This window comes from Nerophis ophidion, linkage group LG14, assembly GCF_033978795.1.
Source record: "Nerophis ophidion isolate RoL-2023_Sa linkage group LG14, RoL_Noph_v1.0, whole genome shotgun sequence".
NCBI lineage: Eukaryota > Metazoa > Chordata > Actinopteri > Syngnathiformes > Syngnathidae > Nerophis > Nerophis ophidion.
The window spans coordinates 22,982,942-23,007,941 of NC_084624.1; the positions used below are offsets into that span (position 1 = coordinate 22,982,942).

The 25,000-nt window shown below is 42.6% G+C and overlaps 1 protein-coding gene across 3 annotated transcripts in view; it reads left to right on the top strand.

Moving 5' to 3' along the window:
• Window positions 1-25,000, top strand: part of kcnab1b (potassium voltage-gated channel subfamily A regulatory beta subunit 1b) — a 175,462-nt gene that overhangs the window by 78,725 nt on the left and 71,737 nt on the right. For all 3 annotated transcript variants that reach the window (XM_061920157.1, XM_061920156.1, XM_061920155.1), the window contains 4 exons: window positions 8,160-8,203; window positions 19,484-19,521; window positions 24,436-24,515; window positions 24,688-24,732. In XM_061920157.1, the coding sequence (XP_061776141.1) occupies window positions 8,160-8,203; window positions 19,484-19,521; window positions 24,436-24,515; window positions 24,688-24,732 (207 nt within the window). The remainder of the gene's footprint in view (window positions 1-8,159; window positions 8,204-19,483; window positions 19,522-24,435; window positions 24,516-24,687; window positions 24,733-25,000) is intronic.

Consider the following 25,000-nt stretch of genomic DNA (forward strand, 5'->3'; position numbering starts at 1 on the left):
AGACTCAATTTACATGGGGATTGCTGAATATAGTCGGGATGAGGCTGGCCCCAACTAAGTTTCACTCCAGATTTGCGTTTTAGCCACAAGAAAATTAGTTAACTACTTCTACCAGCAGCAACAATGACCCTAATCAATGCCAGTCTTTAAGTCATTATAAATGTACACTTGAATGGAAAAGTTACATATTTTGACACTGTTGAGTTCCCCAGGACACATCCGCTTGCTTATAGGAAGTTGCTCTTTGTGCTGCCCAATGTGTGTTTGCACTGCTATTGTAGTCAGTGTTCTTTCTAGTAGGATTAAAGATTGCTATCATATATTTAACTATTAGGCGCACAAGGTGCGCAGGCTGTATTTACACTAAACTATGAAATAAAATAGAAGGCCGCATGCCGCAAGTTTAGATATTAGTAAAGTGTTACAACAAGAAGAAATCAAATACCTCAAGGGGTTGGGATTAGATATTGAACTAGAAACTAAAATCTTTAGGATCTAGGATCTTTTGTTTAGTTTAGCATGTATTGATTAGTCTACACTGTACGGTTGTACGGTATACCGGTACTTGAATAGTATCGCGGTATTAATGAATCAAAGACGGTACTATACTCTGTTTGAAAATTACCAATTCCCCATATTCTTTTTTGCAATCATGACCACCTGTCGTCGTTACGTCATGACATTGCTGGTTTTACGAGCAGAGGAGCATGTTTGGCAGCGCGCACACAGAGTTCTTACAAGCAGACACAGTGTGTAGACAGAAAAGGGCACTTAGATGGCAGCATATGTTGTTCCAAAACCTGTATGTACCTTTCAGCATTAATGGTGCCTTCACAGATGTGTAAGTTACCCATGCCTTGGGCACCAATGCAACCCTATACCATCACAGATGCTGGCTTTTGAACTTTGCGTGTATAACAGTCTGGATGGTTTGCATCCCCTGTGGTCCGGATGAAACGATGTTGAATATTTCCAAAAACAATTTGAAATGTGGACTCGTCAGATCACAGAACATTTTTCCACTTTGCATCAGTCCATCTTAGATGATCTCGGGCCCAGAGAAGCCGTCGGCATTTCTGGATGTTGTTGATAAATGGTTTTCGCTTTGCATAGTAGAGCTTCAACTTGCAGTTACAGATGTAGCGACAAACTGTATTTAGTGACAGTGGTTTTCTGAAGTGTTCCTGAGCCCATGTGGTGATATCCTTGAGAGATTGATGTCGGTTTTTGATACAGTGCCGTCTGAGGGATTGAAGGTCACGGTCATTCAATGATGGTTTCCGGCCATGCCACTTACGTGGAGTGATTTCTCCAGATTCTCTGAACCTTTTGATGATATTATGGACCGTAGATGTTAAAATTCCTAAATTTCTAGCAATTGCACTTTGAGAAACTTTGTTCTTAAACTGTTTGACTATTCGCTCACGCAGTTGTGGACAAAGGGGTGTACCTCACCCCATCCTTTCTTGTGAAAGACTGAGCATTTTGGGGGATTCTGTTTTTATACCCAATCATGGCACCCACCTGTTCCCAATTAGCCTGCACACCCGTGGGATGTTCCAAATAAGTGTTTGATGGGCACTCCTCAACTTTATCAGTATTTATTGCCACCTTTCCCAACTTCTTTGTCACGTGTTGCTGGCATCAAATTCCAAAGTTAATGATTATTTGCAAAAAAAAAATGTTTATCAGTTTGAACATCAAATATGTTGTCTTTGTAGCATATTCAACTGAATATGGGTTGAAAATGCTTTGCAAATTCCGTTCATATTTACATCCAACACAATTTCCCAACTCATATGGAAACGGGGTTTGTATATATTAGACAACATGTAATGTAATCCAATAGAAAAACTTATGACTGTATAAATGTAAACATGTGTTTATTATTGCGGTTCGCATTAGAGTGAAAACACACTGCATTGTTCACACTATGCTCATTTATTTTTGTTGTATGTTTTCCTGCCTTTATTGAATTGCCACTTAGAAACAAAAGCCCGAATTGGACAGTCCATTAGTTATCAACGAACACTCCACATCCCCAAGGTAATTTGTCCCCGTAGGGTAGCAGCCTTGTTGATTCTGCACATACAAATGTGTCTCCATTTAGAATCCCCGTCTAAGTGAACATCCATCACTCCATTGGACGACACCAACAATGAGCTCAAACTGCCACTTTCTACACTAACGTCTGGCAGCACACACTTGTTTTACAGACTCTAAACGAGATGGAAAGTCAATCTGCAGCTATGAAGCGAGGGGAAGCAACAACTCTGAGATTTTAGCTCATCTTCTTCGGCGTTAACGAGAGAGCTGGGTGCCGTTTTGCGCGGCTGTGCAACAGCTGGATGTAGATGAACTCTCCCGTACATAGACTATTGCCTTGTTGATAGAGAGAAGAAGCCTTGGATGAGGTTATTAAGAGCAACCAGCAACAGTCAAGTCTGTTTGAAATGCAAGAAAAAAAGTGCGAAAGGTTTGATGTGCTTTCTGATTTAATAGGATAAGACCGAGAAGAGGAAGAGTAAACAAAGGTACATGTGTCATGTTTACCAAATTATGCAGAATAACTCAAAGGGGAACTGCACTTTTTTTGGCAATGATTTACGCAAATCCAAGTAACACATACTAAACAGCGTGTGCAAACTGTAAAAATTGTGTTTACTATCAGTGGCTGTGTTGCGTGTGATCTACCAAGGCGCTGCAGACCGGCCTATTTAAATGGATTTCACCATGGATACACTCATTTACTGTACATTCATGTTGGCTGGGGCATTTTGCTATGTTTTGAAATATGCAGCAGACGTCGACCACTTTGTTCTGGGCATTTAAGAAGCAGTCCTGCATCTGCTATTGGTACCCGCTTACTTAGCCCGCTGAAGGTGTGCTCATGGGAGATGCTGGCACTACCTGCAAGCGTGCGCTCCAGACGCAAGAAAATGTCCATTGCAAAAAGCTTTTTCCATATACGGTGTACATAAAATAACAAACATAAACATTTATTAAAAATCTGCATACAACAAAACCCCTTAGCCAAATGTGTTTTAATCAGCTCCTGAAGTCACCCAGCAGAAGCAAAATTAGAAAATGATATTGCTGAATAGACAATATGTCAAATATTTTCATTTGTGACGGTCTGTATATGTTGACAGACATACATATGAAAGAGCTGCTCCTTTCTCACGGCTATTTCTGCGCATCTGCCACCTTGCATCGGTTTCTGGACATACTAAATATAGATGCACAACAGCTCCTACAGTACAGTTTTAGTCTTGAAAAATCAAACTGCGTGTTCTACGTAATCATACTTGCAACTCCTCCTCCCAGTATTGTGGGCATTTTGATGATCAGTACATATTCTGTATATAAATACATACACACGTGGGCCCCTGTGTGTACTATTGGTGTTGCGGGGGATCTACTAAGACTACAATTGATAAGAAGTGCAAAAGTGGCGTAGTCTGCCATATTTAAATGAGAATTTGCTTGTACACTGGCTGTCGCCATGGAGAGACTCATTTCCCCTCCGCATTTATTGGACCACATCATATGGTCCAATTTGTGGCGTTTCGCCATGTTGTTGAAATGCAGCACACAAATATAATCTATATCTCCAAGGGAGAAACCTGCCACCCTACGAAAGAAACTAATTTGGACCACTTTTACCCGTGATCTTGTCATTTTCATCACAACACAAAGCTCATGTTCATATGGGAAATGTATTATATAAACCATATGAAAAAAAACACTTAAAAAAATACAATCAGACAGACTTGTTAATTTAATTTGTTTTAATTATCCCCATAAGTCATTCAGCATCTATTGATTAATACATTTATATTTGTATTTTACACCGTCCAAATATAAAAATATATCTTCTCTCTCTCAATTGTCTGTCCTTGCAGCACGACCGCACCCTTCCTCCCAGCCGTTTGTGCGTAACTGTGCCAGTTTCCACAAATATTCTAGACGTGTTAAATATAGACGCAAAACAGCACCTGCAGAACAGTTTTAGTGTGGATAAATCACATTGTCCTTTTCCAGTATTGTGGGTGTTTTAGTTGTCGGCAATTATTCTGCATATACAGTCCACCAACACGGACTCATTCTATGGATTGCGCTCCTTATTTTGCGCAATTCAGAGACGCAACCCTCGCGCATGAGCTTAGTAAATAAACTTAAGGCTGGACTGACATTCATTGTAAAAGCTTCTTCCTGGCTAGGCAACACAACATAGCCTATACACTACTGCTATCTACCGTCTTGGAATTGCAACTGCATGCAAAGTATTTTATACTGTGTATTACTTGCAAATAAGACTCGGAAATGTAATAAGGAAACAAAATGTGACAAATGGACAGCACATTGTTCATAATTAAAAAAAAAAATTAAATAAGAAATGAAATAGAATATTAAAAAACATCTTAATATTAAATGTTTATTAACACACACAAAAGTACAGAAAACTGTTACTTTTGAGTACCCATAGTTATGGTTGTACAGTTTACCGGTACTACTATAGTACTGGTTTACTAATGAATCCTACACACCATAGGAGAATACAATAGCTCACCGGCGTCACAATGTAAACAAACACCAGGGGATCTACACCTGACATCCACTGTAATAATACAGTACTAAGTACAAGAGTGTATCTAGTCGATACTACTATTATTTCATCGATATTTTTAGAATCACAAAATATTTTTCCGTTTTTTTATTCATTTTTTTATTATTTTTATAAACTCAGGAAATACATTCCTGGATGCATGAGGACTTTGAATATGAGCAATGTATGATCCTGTAACTACTGGGTATCGGATCGATATCTAAATTTGCGGTATCATCCAAAACTAATGTAAAGTATCAAACAACAGAAGAATAGGAAAGGATATCAATCAATCAATCAATGTTTATTTATATAGCCCCAAATCACAAATGTCTCAAAGGACTGCACAAATCATTACGACTACAACATCCTCGGAAGAACCCACAAAAGGGCAAGGAAAACTCACACCCAGTGGGCAGGGAGAATTCACATCCAGTGGGACACCAGTGACAATGCTGACTATGAGAAACCTTGGAGAGGACCTCAGATGTGGGCAACCCCCCCCCCCCTCTAGGGGACCGAAAGCAATGGATGTCGAGCGGGTCCAACGTGATACTGTGAAAGTTCAATCCATAGTGGCTCCAACACAGAGAGTTCAGTTCAAGCGGATCCAAGACAGCAGCGAGAGTCCCGTCCACAGGAAACCATCCCAAGCGGAGGCGGATAAGCAGCGTAGAGATGTCCCCAACCGATACACAGGCGAGCGGTCCATCCTGGGTCCCGACGAGCGGTCCATCCTGGGTCTCGACTCTGGACAGCCAGTACTTCATCCATGGTCATCGGACCGGACCCCCTCCACAAGGGAGGGGGGGACATAGGAGAAAAAAGAAAAGAAGCGGCAGATCAACTGGTCTAAAGAGGAGGTCTATTTAAAGGCTAGAGTATACAGATGAGTTTTAACGTGAGACTTAAATGCTTCTACTGAGGTAGCATCCCGAACTGTTACCGGGAGGGCATTCCAGAGTACTGGAGCCCGAACGGAAAACGCTCTATAGCCCGCAGACTTTTTTTGGGCTCTAGGAATCACTAATAAGCCGGAGTCTTTTGAACGCAGATTTCTTGCCGGGACATATGGTACAATACAATCGGCAAGATCGGCTGGAGCTAGACCGTGTAGTATTTTATACGTAATTAGTAAAACCTTAAAGTCACATCTTAAGTGCGCAGGAAGCCAGTGCAGGTGAGCCAGTACAGGCGTAATATGATCAAACTTTCTTGTTCTTGTCAAAAGTCTAGCAGCCGCATTTTGTACCAACTGTAATCTTTTAATGCTAGACATGGGGAGACCCGAAAATAACACGTTACAGTAATCGAGACGAGACATAACAAACGCATGGATAATGATCTCGGCGTCTTTAGTGGACAAAATGGAGCGAATTTTAGCGATATTACGGAGATGAAAGAAGGCCGTTTTAGTAACGCTTTTAATGTGTGACTCAAAAGAGAGAGTTGGGTCGAAGATAATACCCAGATTTTTTACCGAGTCACCTTGTTTTATTATTTGGTTGTCAAATGTTAAAGTTGTATTATTAAATAGAGGTCGGTGTCTAGCAGGACCGATAATCAGCATTTCCGTTTTTTTGGCGTTAAGTTGCAAAAAATTTGCGGACATCCATTGTTTAATTTCATTAAGACACGCTTCCAACTGACTACAGTCCGGCGTGTTGGTCAGCTTTAGGGGCATGTAGAGTTGGCTGTCATCAGCATAGCAGTGAAAGCTAATACCGTATTTGCGATAGGATAGGATAGGTCTTTATTGTCATTGCACAAGTACAAAAAACTTTGTTTTCAGCACAAACCTGTTCAAGATTAGACAAGCAATCAGTGTACAGGGTTACAGAACAAGAACGCTGATGGGTCGCAATAAGGCGCCCCGTAAAAGATGGGAAAACGGTAAACGCTGGGGAAGGATGAGTAAAAAAATACAATCCAGACTGGGCTCCTAAGGGGGCCCAGTCTGGAGTGGGAAAAAACGTCTATAGCAAAGCACATATACATATTACAACATACATCTCGAGATATCTAGCAACAGAGGGAAGACAGTTCAATGTCATGAAGGTAGGCCGCAGCTCTCAATAGCTGACCATCCATTCATTACCCCTATGGGATTTTGCGTCAAGGGCGTTGGGTTGGGGGGGATGGGGTGTGTATGTGTGGCGTATATTTTTGTGGATGTGTGTGTGTGTGTGTGTGTAAGCCCGTAGTGTTTCTCTGTTCCGCGGCCTTGATGAAATGCAGTCGCTAGTCCAAAGTCAACAACCACAGGTGTGTGTCCATGAGAGACAAGAAGGGAGTTTGTTGTGTCTTCGCTGCGCTGTCCTTCGGGAGAGTCTCGAAGCCAGGGAAACAATCCAAGTTAGAATGATTCTTATGCGGGTGAAAATAAAATTTGCTTTTCACTCTAAATTGTCTATGACATGTCCTCAAAACTGCGGGGTAGACAGTCCGATGTAATCCACAGTTCTTCCCGCATCCTCCAATCATTTGTGACAGCTTTGGGGTACTTTGAAGACTGCCAGCAACTTCCAATTTGTCAACAAACCAGACCAACGCTTACTCCAATCAGCAGATGTCCTGTTGTCATAATTCCGAATAAGTGGATATCTTCACGTCCTCGACAGAAAAGGGTCGCCAGGCACGCGGCCCTCCTTCTTTTCCCAAGAGTCCGTCGTGTGTCCAGCAACAACCGCTTCGTCACGACAGCAGGTTCCCCCAAACCCAAGATCTTGTCAATTTTGTTGAGGCCAGTTAAATAGTTCCAATGTTTAGATTTGGAGAGCAGTGCAAAAAGAGGCAACAATAAAGTTAAGACAAGACAAAACAAAGAAGCAAACAGGAGAGATAAGGGAGAGGAAAGAGGAGCGTCCACCCTCGATGAGTGCCAGAGAGAAATTAGAAAGTGATTATTACATGTATGTAGAACATGTTAAAAAACAGAAAATAACAAGATATTAACAGTAAATGAACAAGTAGATTAATAATACATTTTTACGGTTTGTCCTTAGTAATGTTGAAAAAATAATAGAATGATAAATGACACAATATGTTACTGCATACATCAGCAGTCTAATTTGGAACCTTTGATTTTTTTTCTTACTACTAAAAGACAAGTTGTCTAGTATGTTCACTATTTATTTAAGGACAAACTTGCTATGATAAACATATGTTGAATGTAGCCTAAGATTTTTTGTTAAAATAAAGCCAATGTTGCCAGTTTTTGTTGTGCCCTTTATTTAGAAAAGTATCGAAAAGTATCAAAATACATTTTGGTACCAGTACCAAAATATTGGGATCGGGACAACCCTACCTGTAATGATTCCCATGTACCGGTAATTTGTACCGTATCGGTTCAAATGTGAAAGACACCCATCTTATATACTGTACATTAAAAACCTTAACGACCCTGCAGTCATGTCCAAAAATAATAAGACAATGGGTTTTGTTTTTATAACATATTTTAAAAGCTATGTTTCCTTTCGTCTCTGAACTAAAGAAGACATCTTGAGCCTCAACACAATCGCCATCAGTCATATTCTGTTCTTCTCCACAGGAATCTTGGGAAGTCTGGCTTGCGTGTCTCCTGTCTGGGCCTTGGTGAGTACATTTAATTAGTCGTCTACTGATCTCACAAGCATTCAAGTGCAAACTCAAGTGACTTGTGGGCTTTGGAGTCAGAATGTGGTGCAGCCGCAGAAAGGAGTTTTCATTGGAATATTTTGTCGTCGTATGCATTTTTCACTTGTGAGAAAATTAAAATCCTGTTTGTAGAAAGGTAATATTTTTCTTGTTAATATTTAATCACACAGCGCAATAATTGCACATATTCAATGCACGCCGGATTATAAACACTTTTCGATTTCGTTCATTTAGATTCTTGCGTGCGTGTGTGTGCATACCGGCTTTATATTAGTTGTGTGTGCATAGCAGCAGTGTGTGTATATTCATGTGTGCACATAGCAGTGTGTGTGTGCACCCTCTTGCCTTCAGGACTTGAAACAAAACACAACAATGCAGAGAAAACATGATTGAGTGTTTTCCAAGACTAGCGCGCCCTGAGGAACATTGTTTGTGAATGAGTCTGTCAGTCATGTCTGCAGTGATATTTACAGGACAGATGACAGGAAAAAGAATGTGTGCATATGAACATGAAAATGAAATACACGTATTTGTACAAATAAATAATCCACCATTTGCTATGATTGTCATTTTGAAGTAGCTCTGTTACATTACGTATATGCAGTGATGGGCAAGCTACTTGGAAAATGTAGGAAGCAAAGCTAGAGGTTATGTTTGACTAAATGTAGCTAAGATAAAAATTAAGATATCCCTGGAGAATTGTAACAAGCTACACTACAAGCTACACAGCATATTTACCGTATTAAACCGGACTATAAGGCCCACTTAAAATCCTTTTATTTTGTCAAATCTCGACAGTTTGCCTTATTCTGGTTGTGCTTACCGACCTCAAAGCTATTTTATTTGGTACATGGTGTAATGATAAGTGGGACCAGCAGACAGCAGTCACACATAAGAGATACGTTAAGACTGCAATATGACTCAAGTAAACAACAGCAAAATGTTATTTGTTCCATTGAGAATATAGAACATTTAACACTGCACTCAAAAATCTGTCAAAATGTTTTAGTACGACTTTGGTAAGCTCTGAAGCCACACCGCTTGATGCATACTTGCCAACCTTGAGACCTCCGATTTCGGGAGGTGGGGGGCGTGGTCGGTGGTGGGACGGGGGGGCGTGGTTAAAAGGGGAGGAGTATGTTTACAGCTGTGTGTGCGCAGTTGTTCACTGCACTCTCTAAAAGCCGTAGATGTTATCGTCACATATGCATGATTTATTGATTGATTGAAACTTTTATTACTAGATTGCACAGAACAGTACATATTCCAATCAATTGACCACTAAATGGTAACACCCGAATAAGTTTTTCAACTTGTTTAAGTCGGAGTCCACGTTAATCAATTCATGGTACAAATATATACTGCCAGCATAATACAGTCATCACACAAGTTAATCATCATGGTATATACAGTGAATTATTTACATTATTTACAATCCGGGGGTGAGATGAGGAGCTTTGGTTGATATCAGTTGATATTGTCATCAACAATTGCATCAACAGACAAATGGACATTGAAACTGTGTAGGTCTTACATAGTAGGATATGTACAGCAAACAGAGAACATAGTGAGTTCGGATAGCATAAGATAAAGTATATACATTAGAAATACATTCGATTATTTACATTAGGTTATTTACAATCCGGAGATATGGGATGTGAATGGAGGAGGGTAGTAAAGGGTTGAAGTTGCCTAGAGGTGTTGCTTGGATGTGTACATAACAGTACGTTTTGGCCACAACATGTCGGAACCAGGCGACAACGGTGAGCCCCAGGCCCGGCCATCCAGAACTCCTGACCTGACTATCCAGAACTCCTGACCTGACTATCCATGGCTCCGTTGTAAGCTAGCATCAGGTTCGTTTTTCTACCCTTGAGGACAATCTGGATAGAGCGATTTCCCGACTGTATACTAGGCTGGACAGCCTATGCCCTGGGGCCAGTCCCGGGCCCGTGGTATCCCCACATGCGTCCCAAGTCCGGGGACCTGAACACTGCAGTCTGGAAGGGGAACCCAGGATTGCCAGTCCGAGACCCTTTGAGGGAGACTTTGAGCTATGTTGGGGTTTTCTGGTACAGTGTGACCTCATTTTTCGTCATCAGCCCTCCCGCTATTCCACAGATGGAGCCAAGATTGCCTTAATTTTTGCCTTGATTTCCGGACCCGCACTCAAGTGGGCTACGGCCGCCGTCGACAGTACTGTGGGTCTCAACTCCGACTACTGTACTTTCTGTGCTGAATTTCGAGCCGTTTTCGACCACCCCAAGGATGGGGGGGACGCGGCTGGACCTCTGCACTCCATCTCGCAGGACTTACGCTCTGTGGCAGCCTACACCCTGGAATTCTGGACCCTGGCGGCGGACAGTGGTTGGGATGAACGGGTTCTCCAAAGCACGTTCCGTCGCGGCCTCTCTGAGGGGATTAAGGAAGGTCTGCTGAGAGACAGACCTACTTCCTGCAAAGACCTCATCAAATTGGCCCTCCAATTTGACCTAAGAGTTTGTGAGCCTGCGATGCGGTGGCGACTTGTCCAGGGTGTACTCCGCCTTCCGCCCGATTGTAGCTGAGATAGGCACCAGCGCCCGCCGTAACCCCAAAGGGAATAAGCGGTAGAAAATGGATGGATGAATGGACTTTGTGAGCGTGCAACTGATCGAGGCCAGAGAGCTGCCTCTCGAGGTCAACCTCTTCCTACTTCCAAGGCGGAAGGAATCCTGGTGAGCTATACTTTATTCCCCCGTAAGGAAGAAAACCCAGACATCCTGCTACCCACTACTCTGGCCTGGGACAAGAAGAGCGTACAAGTGGAAGCATTTGTGGACTGTGGAGCAGACGAGAGTCTTTTGGACTACGTGTTCGCCCGGCAGATTGGCATTCCCCTGATCTCCCTGGACAAGACATTGCCTCTTCAAGCCCTGGATGGACGACCATAGGGCCCCATCAAATACCGCACGGAGCCTCTCTCTATGACCATTTCCGGTAACCACAGGGAGACCATCAGCCTTTGGGTGCTGGAAACTCCAGTAGACCCACTGGTTCTTGGAAGGTCTTGTCTTCGTCTCCGGCAGAATCCTGGCTTGGAGCACACCCTGCATAGCCAACTGTCTCAGGTCAGCGTCCCTTCCGGTCCACCACTCCTCTACCACAACTCCCCGGCCAATCTATCCCTGGTCCTTACTTGCTACCATGACTTAGCCGAGGTCTTCAGCAAGGTACATGCACAGGGACTACCCCCTCATAGACCCTACGACTGTGCCATTGAGTTACTCCCTGACCCTACCCTGCCTTCTAGCCGCCTTTACAATAAGTCTCTTCCAGAGAAGGAGGCCATAAGGCAATACATTTCGGAGGGCCTTGCCTCGGGCTACTTTACCCCGTCCAAGTCTCCATTGGCCGCAGGATTCTTTTTCGTGGCCAAAAAGGACTGGTACCTTGGGCCCTGCATTGATTACCATCACCTAAGCAAATCACCATCAAAAACAAGTACCCTCTCCGCTACTCAACTTTTCTTTCGAGTCCTTGGCACGTACTACCGTCTTTACCAAACTGGATCTCCGTAACGCCTACCACCTAGTACAGATCAGAGAGGGGGACGAGTGGAAAACGGCCTTCAACACCCATTTGGGGCATCATCAGTACCAGGTAATGCCTTTTGGTCTTACCAACGCACGTGCAGTTTTCCAAACACTTGTTAACGACATCCTCCGGGACATGTTGGACCAATTTGTGGTAGTATACCTTGACGACATTCTGATTTTCTCCCGTAACCTCTCTGACCATCAGCAACATGTCCGGCGTGTCCTGCAACGTCTCCTGGAGAATCGTTTATTCGTGAAGGCAGAGAAATGCAGTTTCCACTTCTCTTCAGTGGAGTTCCTGTGATTTGTGGTCGAAAAGGGGCACATAAGACCCGACCCGAAGAAGGTGAAGGCCGTAGTAGAGTGGCCTCAATCTACTACTAGGACAGAACTTCGAAGGTTCCTCGGCTTCGCCGGCTTCTACCGGCGATTTATTCAGGACTTCAGTAGGGTTGCGGCACCGCTCTACTCTATCACGTCAACTAACGTGCCATTTGTGTGGACTCTGTTGGCTAAAAAGGCCTTTGAGGACTTAAAAGAGCGTTGCGTTTCAGCCCCCATTCTCGTCCACCCCGATTCAGACAGTGCATTCCTGGTGTACGCCTCAGACTCTGGGATTGGGGTTATTCTCTTACAGCGGTCCAAAAGTGACAATTTGATTTACGCTGTGGCCTTTTTTGTCCAGGCGCCTGACACAGGCCGAGCAGAACTATGACGCTGGGAATAGGGAATAATTGGCTGTCCACGAGGCCCTGGCTGAATGGAGACATTGGCTGGAAGGAGCTAGACACCAGTTCCAGATCCTGACCAATCACAGCAACCTTCTGCACATCCGAGCTGCCAAAAGACTCAACAACCACCAGGCAAGGTGGCAGCAGTTTTTCTCCCGCTTCAATTACGTGCTCTCTTTCAGGCCTGGGTCCAAGAACACTAAGGCTGACGCACTATCCCGGTTATTCATGAAAGAGACCACTTGTCCGTCAGTGTCGGGTCCCATACTTCCTTCCACTCGCATCGTTGGAATGGTGACTTGGAAGGTGGAGGACCTGGTCAAGTCTGCGCAGCGCGCCAATAAAAGAATGAGAGGTGGATCACCCAACAAGCTTTATGTCCATCGGGAGCTACGACCCAGGCTCCTGGATTGGGGGCACTCCAGTCTGTTCTCTTGCCAGCCAGCCTTTCAACGATCCCTATCGCTGCTGCGAAGACGTTTTTGGTAGCCATCCATGGCCAAGGATACTCGTGAGTTCATCGCTGCTTGTTCTACTTGTGCCCGTAGTAAGACGTCACACAGGCCTCCTGCTGGTCTTCTTCGCCAAGCGGAACCCAGTGGTCCATGTGTCCCAGATTAAGCCGGTAGCGGAGAGCGCTCTGTCCCCTCCTGCCCCTGCCCCCCCACCCTCGAGGTTCTTTCCGAACAGAGATCAGGTCAGGATGGTCAAGGAATCCTCAGGGTCCATCGACAAGTTAGGGGGCTCGTTAATCTGGAGGACTGGGAGGGATATGGGCCAGAAGACAGATCTTGGGTTCCTGCCTCCTATCTTGACGACCCCTCTCAATCCTGATGCTCCCTGGCGCTCGTCGGGGGCCTCGCATGAGAGGGGAAGAGGGATACAGTCATGACGAGGAGTTGAACCCACGTTTCCTCGGCGGCTGGAGCTGCGAGCGCCTCCGCTGACAGCGCGCTAAGACTTGCCTCTGCTCAGACACGGCCCCACTCGTGCTGAGCGCAGCACGCCCACGCAGCAACGAGCCTGCACTCAATCAATGATCTACACACCTGGGCTTGATGAAAGAGAGCAGCATAAAGACCAGCAGACCCGAGGAACCTTTTCCAGAACGGCGCTAATTTTCCCATGACTCCCTTGTCTTCCGTGATTTTACCTTGCCTCTCGACATCCATCCGGATTCCTGACTGCCTTCCTTTATCCACGACCTCCCTGCTTGGACCCAGACCACGCTGCCTCGCTCCTGCCCCCGACCTCTTGCCTGCTCATGAATTGCCTCTTCGCCCTGCCCCTCTGGATTCGACTAAAGATACAACCAACACTCATAGACAGCAAACCCTGCTAACATTTACACTATTAATATTACACATAGTCTACACTCTTTCACTTAGAGCAGTATACAGACGCCACGTAAACATCAAATGTTTAAATAAACCTTGTGAACCGCATTTGTGCCCTGGTTGTCGCCTCCTTCCCTCCTCTGTACATAACAAAAAGAGCAGTTATGATTTTAGTTTAGAGAGTAAACAACCAAAAAATACTGGGCAGTGTATTCACAAAGTGCATACATGTGTCTAAATAGGGCCAAGGACACGCATTAATGTGGGGTTCCTGCATGTTGTCTTCATCACTAAAAGAAAAATCTGATCTGCGGTAGAGAATTCCTCTGACGTTTTTAAATATATTAATTTTTTTCCCTCCCCTGTCATCATGTGACATGAGGGCGTGACTGTTAGGATTCTGGTTACTAGTTTTGATGATTCGCCTTATCCTGCCTCTGATTGGCCAGTTTGTAGTGTTTCACCTTAACCTTAGCCAATTGTGACTCATCATAGGAACACCAACCAATCATCATGGATGTTCTCCATATGTATGGATCTTCTCACTCATCAAGGTCATTGGATTTTATATATATATTTTTTTTTTTCTTCAGGATTTGCAGTCTATTTTCTCTTTCTGTAGTTGATAGCGTTGATGTGTGTTACCTCGCTGAATGGGTCTAAAAGTAGCTAAACTACTCGTTAAAAAACAGCTAAGCTACCACCAAGCTACTGGGAAACTGAGTTAAGCTACGTAGCTTAGCTTCATGTAGCTTGCTGCTGTCCATCACTGTGTATATGTTTTAAAATGGTGCCAACTACTAGAAGGTAAAATATTTTATAGAGCTCTTGTGTTGTGATCCGGATCACATCTTGTGTCCATGTTTGAATCCCTTTTTGTGTTTTGTTTATTTCTGGACTCTGCTGATCCCTTTGTTTGAGCACTTCCTTGTTTGTATTCGTCACCATGGCTACTTCATTTGCTTCACCTGCACTTACTTTCTGACGCACACCTGGTTTTGATTGTTGTGTTAGTGTTTAAGTCCACCTGAGTTCTTTCTGGATCTTTTGTTTGCTCTATGCAACAGTTGTGTTTGGTATTCCTCTTTGTATTTACTCTGCTAAGTCCTAGCTTAGCTTCTGCGTGCTCGACTCGCGCTTCTGTGGACTCTGAACTCGACCCTTGCTTAACTTTAGCATTTAGCTTTCCGTGCGTTGGCACGTTTTTCCTTTGCCTTTTGTACAAGTGTTCTTTTGGTCATTTGTATATTAAAATCAATCCTTACCTACTATCCTGCCTGTCCAAAGTCCTGTAGCATCCGGGGGGTACACTTTGCGCATCAATATGCTTCCAAAACGCAACACTCTTGGACTGCATCAAATGTTTTTTTTTTATTAAATACATTTATGTATAGTATCTATCATTTATGGATGTGAATTTATAGCTACAATTCTGTGACTGTCGTACATCTCTTGAGCCTCTTTCAGCTGTAGTCAGATAACAGACGCGGCCTGTCCATTTTCCACTAGGTTAGAACAGGAAGCAGATACCACTCGCAGTTGGATAGCTTTGAGATGCTAAGGTAAGAGAGTACACCTTAGGTGTGCAGCCGTGCATTTTATGCGTCTTTATTGTTTTTTTGCCTGATTTGAAATGACCTTGCATATGGGCCCTTGCTGACATTGTTTACTCGCCTGTTCTTAAATCCTTAATTGTACAACATCAACACTGCATATATACTAATACAAATCCCCCCAAAAAGCCATGTAATGTGATATAGTATAATATTGTAGCGATGTAGATTGTCAGACACTAGACTAGTGTTGTCCTAATACCAATATTTTACTGATACCAAAACATATTTCGATACTTATCTAAATAAAGGGGACCACAAAGAAATTGCATTGTTAGGGTACATTAAACATATGTTTATTATTGCAATTTAGTCCTTAAATAAAATAGTGAACATACTAGACAACTTGTCTTTTAGTAGTAAGTAAACAAAAAAAGGCTTCTAATTAGTCTGCTGACGTATGCAGTAACATATTGTGTCATTTCTCATTCTATTATTTTGTCAACATTATAAAGGACAGGCTGTAAAAATGGATTATTAATCTCCTTGTTAATTTACTGTTAATATCTTCTTATTTTCTGCTTCAACATGTTCTATCTACACTCCTGTTGAAATGTAATAATCACTTATTCTTCCGTTGTTTGATACTTTACATTAGTTTTGGATGATACCACAAATGTAGGTATCAATCCGATACCAAGTAGTTACAGGATCATACATCGGTCATATTAAAAGTCCACGTGTCCAGGGACATATTTCCTGAGTTTATAAACATAATATAAATGTTTAAAAACGAAAAAAGATGCTGTGATGCTAAAAAATATCGATGGAATCATAGTAGTATCGACTAAACTTGCTTCTCTACTTGGTGTCATATCAGGTGTATATCATCAATGGTGTTTGTTTACATTCAGGAGCGCTATTTTTTGTTAGCGGTGATCCCGGTGAGCTACGGTGTGTAGTGAAGCATGTTTAGCTATTCCTCGTCCTGCAGTGATAATGGAACTTGTATGAAACTGACTTTATTTGTTGCCAAAGAGGCGAAGATTAATGATTTATAAGTAGCTAAAACACTGCCGACTGCGGATGGATGTTCGCCGCAAGCGAGCTAGCCATGTTTTAAAGCATCTCTTCTTGAGGGTGTTATCATCATTATTTAGACCAAAATGCGTCCATTCTCCCTTTTCTGTCTACACACTGTGTCTGCTTGTAAGTACTCTGTGTGTGCGCTGCCGAACATGCTTCTCTGCTCGTAAAACCAGCAATGTCACGATGTGACGACGACGACGGGGATGGACCAGTACTTTTTTAGAAGAGGTATAGTATTGAATATGATTCATTGGTATCACAGTACTACACTAGTAATGGTATACCGTACAACCCTACACTGGACATACAATTTACTGCATCACGCCAAAATTCGAAACCAGCACACCAGTCAACAATCAGCGGGACGTGAGAATGGACTGCATCCGATTTGTGATGTTTCGTCGGATAGTGCCTCCTCAGGTCGTGTTTCTTTGAAACTGCGTTTACTTCTTTACAAAGGAGTTGCCTCTCTAGGGGCAACCCCCCCTAGAGAGGGGGGGTTGCCCACATCTGAGGTCCTCTCCAAGGTTTCTCATAGTCAGCATTGTCACTGGCGTCCCACTGGATGTGAATTCTCTCTGCCCACTGGGTGTGAGTTTTCCTTGCCCTTTTGTGGGTTCTTCCGAGGATGTTGTAGTCGTAATGATTTGTGCAGTCCTTTGAGACATTTGTGATTTGGGGCTATATAAATAAACATTGATTGATTGATTGATTGAACATAGCTTTTGGTGAATGTAGAGTCCGGTCACTGTTAAAAGTCCAATTTTCAGTCACTACTTAAAATGGTGTCCGGATACAACTTTTTCACTTCTGATACAATACCTTTATTAGAGTCCTGGGTGCTGGCCAATTAAAATATTAATCTCAAGCGATATCAACACGATGGTATCTGCAGGATGAGGTCTATGCTATTTGCAGATGATGTGGTCCTGATGGCTTCCTCTGGCCAGGATCTTCAGCTCTCACTGGATCGGTTTTCAGCCGAGTATGAAGTGGCTGGGATGAGAATCAGCACCTCCAAGTCCGAGTCCATGGTTCTCGCCCGGAAAAGGGTAGAGTGCCATCTCCGGGTTGGGGAGGACACCCTGCCGCAAGTGGAGGAGTTCAAGTACCTCGGAGTCTTGTTCACGAGTGAGGGAATTGTGGATCGTGAGATCGACAGGCGGATCGGTGCGGCGTCTTCAGTAATGCGGACGCTGTATCGATCCGTTGTGGTGAAGACAGAGCTGAGCCGGAGGGAAAAGCTCTCAATTTACCGGTCGATCTACGTTCCCATCCTCACCTCATACTTGCCAACCCTCCCAGATTTCCCGGGAGACACCCGAAATTCAGCGCCTCTCCCGAAAACCTCCCGGAAGAAATTTTCTCCCGAAAATCTCCCGAAATTCAGCCGGTCTCATGCGGACATGAGTGGGGACAGCCTGTTTGCACGTCCACTTTCCTGTTATACAAACAGCTTGCCTGCCCAATCACGTTACAACATCTATGGATTTTAATAAAAAACTGCACACACAAGGAGACGAAGCAGAAGAACGAGGAAGTTACAGCCATGGCGATGCCGCCTGTAATAGAGTGATCTATGTTGTCTGTTGCCATCTCCTGGTGAATGTTTGCTATACCGTTATGGGGTTGCTTTTTGATTGGCCAACGATTTACGTGGTGTTGTGCACCTGACGGCAAGTGACTCTCGCCAGTACGCAAATGGCAGAACAAAGGTTACTCAAATAGTCAAAGGTAAGTGTTGTGGTGTTTTTTTAGTAACCAGCAAGCACAGTATAGTTAGTAGAACAACTGTGTTTTTATTACTGTGTATTTGATTGGTGCTGTCTGAAAATCAACTATTTCTTTTGTTTATATATATAATAAAATAAATATGAATAGGTAAAATTCACTGAAAGTCAAGTATTTTATACATATACAGTAGATTTATATATATATATATGAAATACTCGAGTTGGTGAATTAAACTGCTCCCATCTTAGCCAAGCCCCCACCCAAACCACGCCTCTGCCCCACCCCTGACCACGCCCCCCACCTCCCAAGATTGGACGTCTCAAGGTTGGCAAGTATGCCTCACCTATGGTCATGAGCTTTGGGTTATGACCGAAAGAACAAGATCACAGGTACTAGCGGCCGAAATGAGTTTCCTCCGCCGGGTGGCAGGGCTCTCCCTTAGAGATAGGGTGAGAAGCTCTGCCATCCGGGGGAAGCTCAAAGTAAAGCCGCTGTTCCTCCACATCGAGAGGAGCCAGATGAGGTGGTTTGAGCATCTGGTCAGGATGCCACCCGAACGCTTCCCTAGGGAGGAGTTTAGGGCACGTCCAACTGGTAGGAGGCCACGGGGAAGACCCAGGACGCGTTGGGAAGGCTACGTCTCCCGGTTGGCCTGGGAACGCCTCGGGATCCCCCCGGGAAGAGCTGGACGAAGTGGCTGGGGAGAGGAAAGTCTGGGCTTCCCTGCATAGACTGCTGCCCCCGCGACCCGACTTCGGATACGCGGAAGAAGATAGATGGATGGATGGATATCAACACGAATCGTAGCACATCATTTTATCGTTTTGTAGTGTGGAATGCAGCAAAATGTTTGATCAAGTGAAATTAGTTAGAAAACAATGGTAGGTATAAAAAAAAACAACCTTATGACAGATTTATGTTTTAGGAATACTTTTTAAAAGTCTTTTTGCGAACACCCATTGGGTGACATGAGTGTAATATCTCAGAAATAAAGATTCTACCCATCATTGGCTTTCGACCCACACAAAAACTCACATAACTGTCAGTAATTTCTCTTTGAGGCCAAGCCAGCATGTGGTTAATATTCTAAATGTTCTACCATGTCTAAAAATAAGTTGACATTCTAACACAAGCTCCAAAGCCTACAGGATTAAGCATTTGGCTGCGATAGTTTTAGCGGTCCTACATTTTTTGACATTGATATTCCGTTCAACAGGCACATGGGTGACGTTCGGAGGTCAGATTCCTGATGAGGTAAGACATCATGTCAACTTCCATCTCTCAGCCATTACAAGCCAAGAGCACATGTTGTAACGCATTCACTGATGCCACCGGCTACTAAGCACTGACACCCAATTACGTGACCCAATGTGGGCGTAAATGAAGGGTCGATGCTCGTTGCTCTTAGTTGTTCCTGTAACTATCTTCACGAACAGTGAGTGAAAACTGAAATGTGAACATTTCTATCACATTACAAATAGATAATTAAAGGCCTACTGAAATGAGATTTTCTTATTTAAACGGGGATAGCAGGTCCATTCTATGTGTCATACTTGATCATTTCGTGATATTGCCATATTTTTGCTGAAAGGATTTAGTAGAGAACATCCATGATAAAGTTCGCAACTTTTGGTCGCTAACAGAAAAGCCCTGCCTTTACCGGAAGTCGCAGACAATGATGTCACCCGTTGATGGCTCCTCACATTCTCACATTGTTTTTAATGGGAGCCTCCAACAAAAAGAGCTATTCAGACTGAGAAAATGACAATTTCCCCATTAATTTGAGCGAGGATATAAGATTCGTGTTTGAGGATATTGATAGCGAAGGACTAGAAAAAAAGGATAATTCTGGGAAATCCCTTATCTTTCTATTGTGTTGCTAGTGTTTTACTGAGTTAAATAGTACCTGATAGTCGGAGTTGTGTCTCCACGGGTGTTTTGACGCGCAGTGTCTCAGGGGAGTCGACGGCAGCTGTATGGACGGCAGAAGCTCAGCTGATCTCCGGTAAGAAGCGACTTTTTACCACAATTTTCTCACCAAAACCTGCTGGTTGACATTCGCTCTGGATCCATGTTCGCTTGACCGCGCTCTGATCCATAGTAAAGTTTCACCTACGGGAATTTTAAACAAGGAATTACCGTGTGTTTGTGTCGCTCTGGATCCATGTTCGCTTGACCGCGCTCTGATCCATAGTAAAGTTTCACCTACGGGAATTTTAAACAAGGAATTACCGTGTGTTTGTGTGGCTAACGGCGAAGGCTTCCCAACTCCATCTTTCTACTTTGACCAAATTGCAAAAGATTCAGCAACACAGATGTCCAAAATACTGCGTAATTATGCGGTTAAAGCAGACGACTTTTAGCTGTGTGTGTGTGCAGGGCTCATATTTCCTAACAGTCCGTGACGTCAAGCGTACACGTCATCATTACGTGACATTTTCAAGTAGAAACTCCCATGAAATTCCATCCATCCATTTTCTACCGCTTATTCCCTTTCGGGGTGGCGGGGGGCGCTGGCGCCTATCTCAGCTACAATCGGGCGGAAGGCGGGGTACACCCTGGACAAGTCGCCACCTCATCGCAGGGCTAACACAGATAGACAGACAACATTCACACACTAGGGCCAATTTTAGTGTTGCCAATCAACTTATCCCCAGGTGCATGTCTTTGGAAGTGGGAGGAAGCCGGAGTACCCGGAGGGAACCCACGCATTCACGGGGAGAACATGCAAACTCCACACAGAAAGATCCCGAGCCTGGATTTGAACCCAGGACTGCAGGAGCTTCGTATTGTGAGGCAGACGCACTAACCCCTCCGCCACCGTGAAGCCCCCCATGAAATTTAAATTTGCAATTTAGTAAACTAAAAAGGCTGTATTGCAATGTGTTGCAATGTTAATATTTCATTATTGATATATAAACTATCAGACGGCGTGGTTGGTAGTAGTGGGTTTCAGTAGGCCTTTACCATGTAGAGTAAGTAGTAATTTGTCAGAATTACCATTCACCCGCCATTATAAATGACACCGATTTATATCTCGGTACCACGGTTTTCATACATCTACTTTTCATATGATTTCTTTTTTGTCAAAACAATGTCACCTACAGTAGTGTTGTCCCAATTTCAATATTTTGGTACTGATATCAAAATGTATTTTGATACTTTTCCATACTGTAAATATTGATTATTAATCTACTAGTTCATTGACTGTTAAAATCTGCCTATTTTCTGTTTTAACATGTTCTATCTACACTTCTGTTCAAATGTAATAATCACTTATTCTTCTCTTCTTTGATACTTTACATTAGTTTTGGATGATACCACAAATTTGGGTATCGATCCGATACCAAGTAGTTACAGGATCATACATTGGTCATAATTTTAATCAATCAATCAAAGTTTACTTATATATCCCCTAAATCACGAGTGTCTTAAAGGGCTGCACAAGCCACAATGACATCCTTGGATCAGATCCCACATCATGACAAGAAACAAACTCCACCCTATTGCATGATAATTTAAGTTTTCATGTGCCCAGGGACGTATTTCTTGAGTTTATAAACATATGAATGAAAAAAAAAGAAAAAGCATTTAGTGATGCTAAAAAATATTGATGTAATCATAGCAGTAGCAACTAGATACGCTCTTTTACTTGGTATCATTACAGTGGCTGTCAGCGGTAGATCCACTCATGGCGCTTGTTTACATTGCGATGCTAGTGAGCTATTGTATCCTCCTGTAGTAAAGCATGTTTAAATATTCCTCGTCCTGCAGGGTTGATACTTGTAAGAAACATGCTTTATTAGTCGCCATGGAGGCGAAGATTAGTGATTTAGAAGTAGCTAAAACACTGCAGACTGCGGATGGACATTAGCTGATAGCTAGCTAGCCATGTTTCAAAGCACCTCTTCCTGAGGGCGTTTCAGTGTTATAACTTCACCTTTGTTTTTAGTTTTCAAGACAAAATGCAGAGGTGGGTAGAGTAGCCAGAAATTGTACTTAAGTAAGAGTAGTGTTACTTTAGAGATTTATTACTCAAGTAAGTGTAAGGAGTAGTCACCCAAATATTTACTTGAGTAAAAGTAAAAATTGTGTTGTGAAAAAACTACTCAAGTACTGAGTAATTGATGAGTAACCTGTTTGTTTAATGATTAAGGCAACAAATAATGCACAAAAACATAAAAATAGCAATGAGCAAATTCAGAGCCAGCAATATCTCTTAAACAACTAAAACAATGATATATATTAAATAATAGTACATTAAAATAAAAAAAATAAGGCACATTGCGCCACAATAACTTAACAGAACCATGGCCTCAGTAGATTGATTGAAACTTTTATTAGTAGATTGCACAGTACAGTACATAAACCGTACAATTGACCACTAAATGGTAACACCCCAATAAGTTTTTCAACGTTTATCAATTACTTAATAAATGACCAAGTTGAGGTGATCTACCTCATATATACATATACATACACACACATATCATATATGTGTATATATATATATATATATATATATATATATATATATATATATATATATATATATAGTCTGGGTTTCCCTGCTTAGGCTGTTGCCCCCGCGACCCGACCTCGGATAAGCGGAAGATGATGGATGGATGGATGGATGGATATATATATATATTTCTATATATTTCTATATATATATACATACATACAGTATATACAGTATATAGATACAGTATATAATTTATATTTATTTATTATGCCTTTTTTGATCAGATGTTAAAGGTGTTTTAATGAATATACATGCATGTTTAACATATAGATTCCTGTCTTTCTTGAAGACAAGAATATAAGTTGGTGTATTACCTGATTCTGATGTCTTGCATTGATTGGAATCAGACAATAGTGCTGATAACCTCCACGTCTTCAAATGGAGGAGAAAAAAAGTTCCTATTTTCGTTGATTTTTGGCATCTTATTTGTCCAGCTTCCATATTCGTTTTTATACACTTTACAATAAACACATTGGCGGCAAACTCCGTAGCTTGCTAGCTTGTTTGTGCTGGCTTTCGGAGACTCTTATTTTGTTAGCGCAGGCGCGATGGAGCGGCGCTTTTATTGTGAAGACAGGAACTGTGCGATCAGTCTTTAGGCTTTTGACAGGAAGTACGGTTGAAATAAAAAGTGTATTTTTTACTTTACACTTTTGAGTGATTGATTGAAACTTTTATTTTTAGATTGCACAGTACAGTACATATTCCGTACAGTTGACCACTAAATGGTAACACCCCAATAAGTTTTTCAACTTGTTTAAGTCGGGTCATGTGACCGCCTGGCTCTGTTTGATTGGTCCAACGTCACCAGTGACTGCATGTGATTTGTGAAACGCAGGCATGCGTAGATCCTAGTTTGAAGATCTCTGACAAACCTAAAACAAACATTTTAACAGATCGATAAAAAAATTAGCGAGTAGCGAGCTGAATGTAGCGTTTCTTCTCTATAAATATACTCAAATAAAAGTAAAAGTATGTTGCATAAAAACTACTCGTAGAAGTACAATTTATCCCAAAAGTTACTCAAGTAAATGTAACGGAGTAAATGTAGCGCGTTACTACCCACCTCTGCCAAAATGTGTCCATTTTCCCTTTTCTGTCTATACACTGTGTCTGATTGTAAGTACTCCGTGATTGTGCGCTGCCGGAAATGCTCCTCTGCTCATAAAACCAGCAATGTCATGACGGGACGCCGTCATGCCCGTTACATTTTTTTTTTTAATTAATCAATTGGGAACTGGTACTTTTCAAACAGAGTATAGTACCGTTTTTTTTTTATTATTAGTACCGCGATACTATACTAGTACTGGTATACCATACAACCCCACACTGTATATCATATCATATATTAAAAAAAGCTTGAATATCTTGATTTTTTATGTTATGAACCTATGCCATATATTAGTTTTACCTTGTAAATCTAATTGCTGGAATAAATAAACCTTTGCATGGCAGTGATGAAAATGCAGACACAAGCCGAAGGAACATTTAAAAACTTGAGCCAACGAGCAACCTAGCAGCAAACTCCATGCATACTTCACAACTTGTGGGAATGTCGTCCATCTTTGGGGAGTCTACAGCAGAGTGGGGTGGTAGCCATCTGTCACGTGTCATTACATTGAAGTTGGCTTCATATGTACCAGGTGGCCGAGCAGTTGATGACTATTGCGTACGAGAGCGGTGTCAACCTGTTCGACACGGCCGAGGTCTACTCCGGCGGCAAGTGAGTGATCAAGTCTCTTTCTTCTTGACACGTTCAATTCCAAAATTTTCACAGCTTTGACATATTACTGCTCAAAATTGTTGCGTCCATGGTGCTTACTGTGACAGAAATGGCTCGGGTTTATTCAACATCCTATCTGCTGTGCCTTTCATGTTGCTTTCTGTATTCACAGAGCAGAGATAATCCTGGGAAACATCATCAGGAAAAAGTGCTGGAGGTAAGATACAATATATGCTGCTTTACACCTTTGATGCCTTGCAAAAGGATCTATTTATAATCAAACACTTCAGGGTATGTTCACATCTATGCTTTTATTAGAAACGTTAACGAATGTGTCCTTTTGACAGTTGTTTCACATAATAACATTTTTATGCCATACAACATAACCCCGCCCCCACCATTGGCCACTCCCTTCACAACCTTGACATTAGCAGACCGCTCTCCCACACGACAAACCGGATTCCTCAATAAACACCTCTCCAACG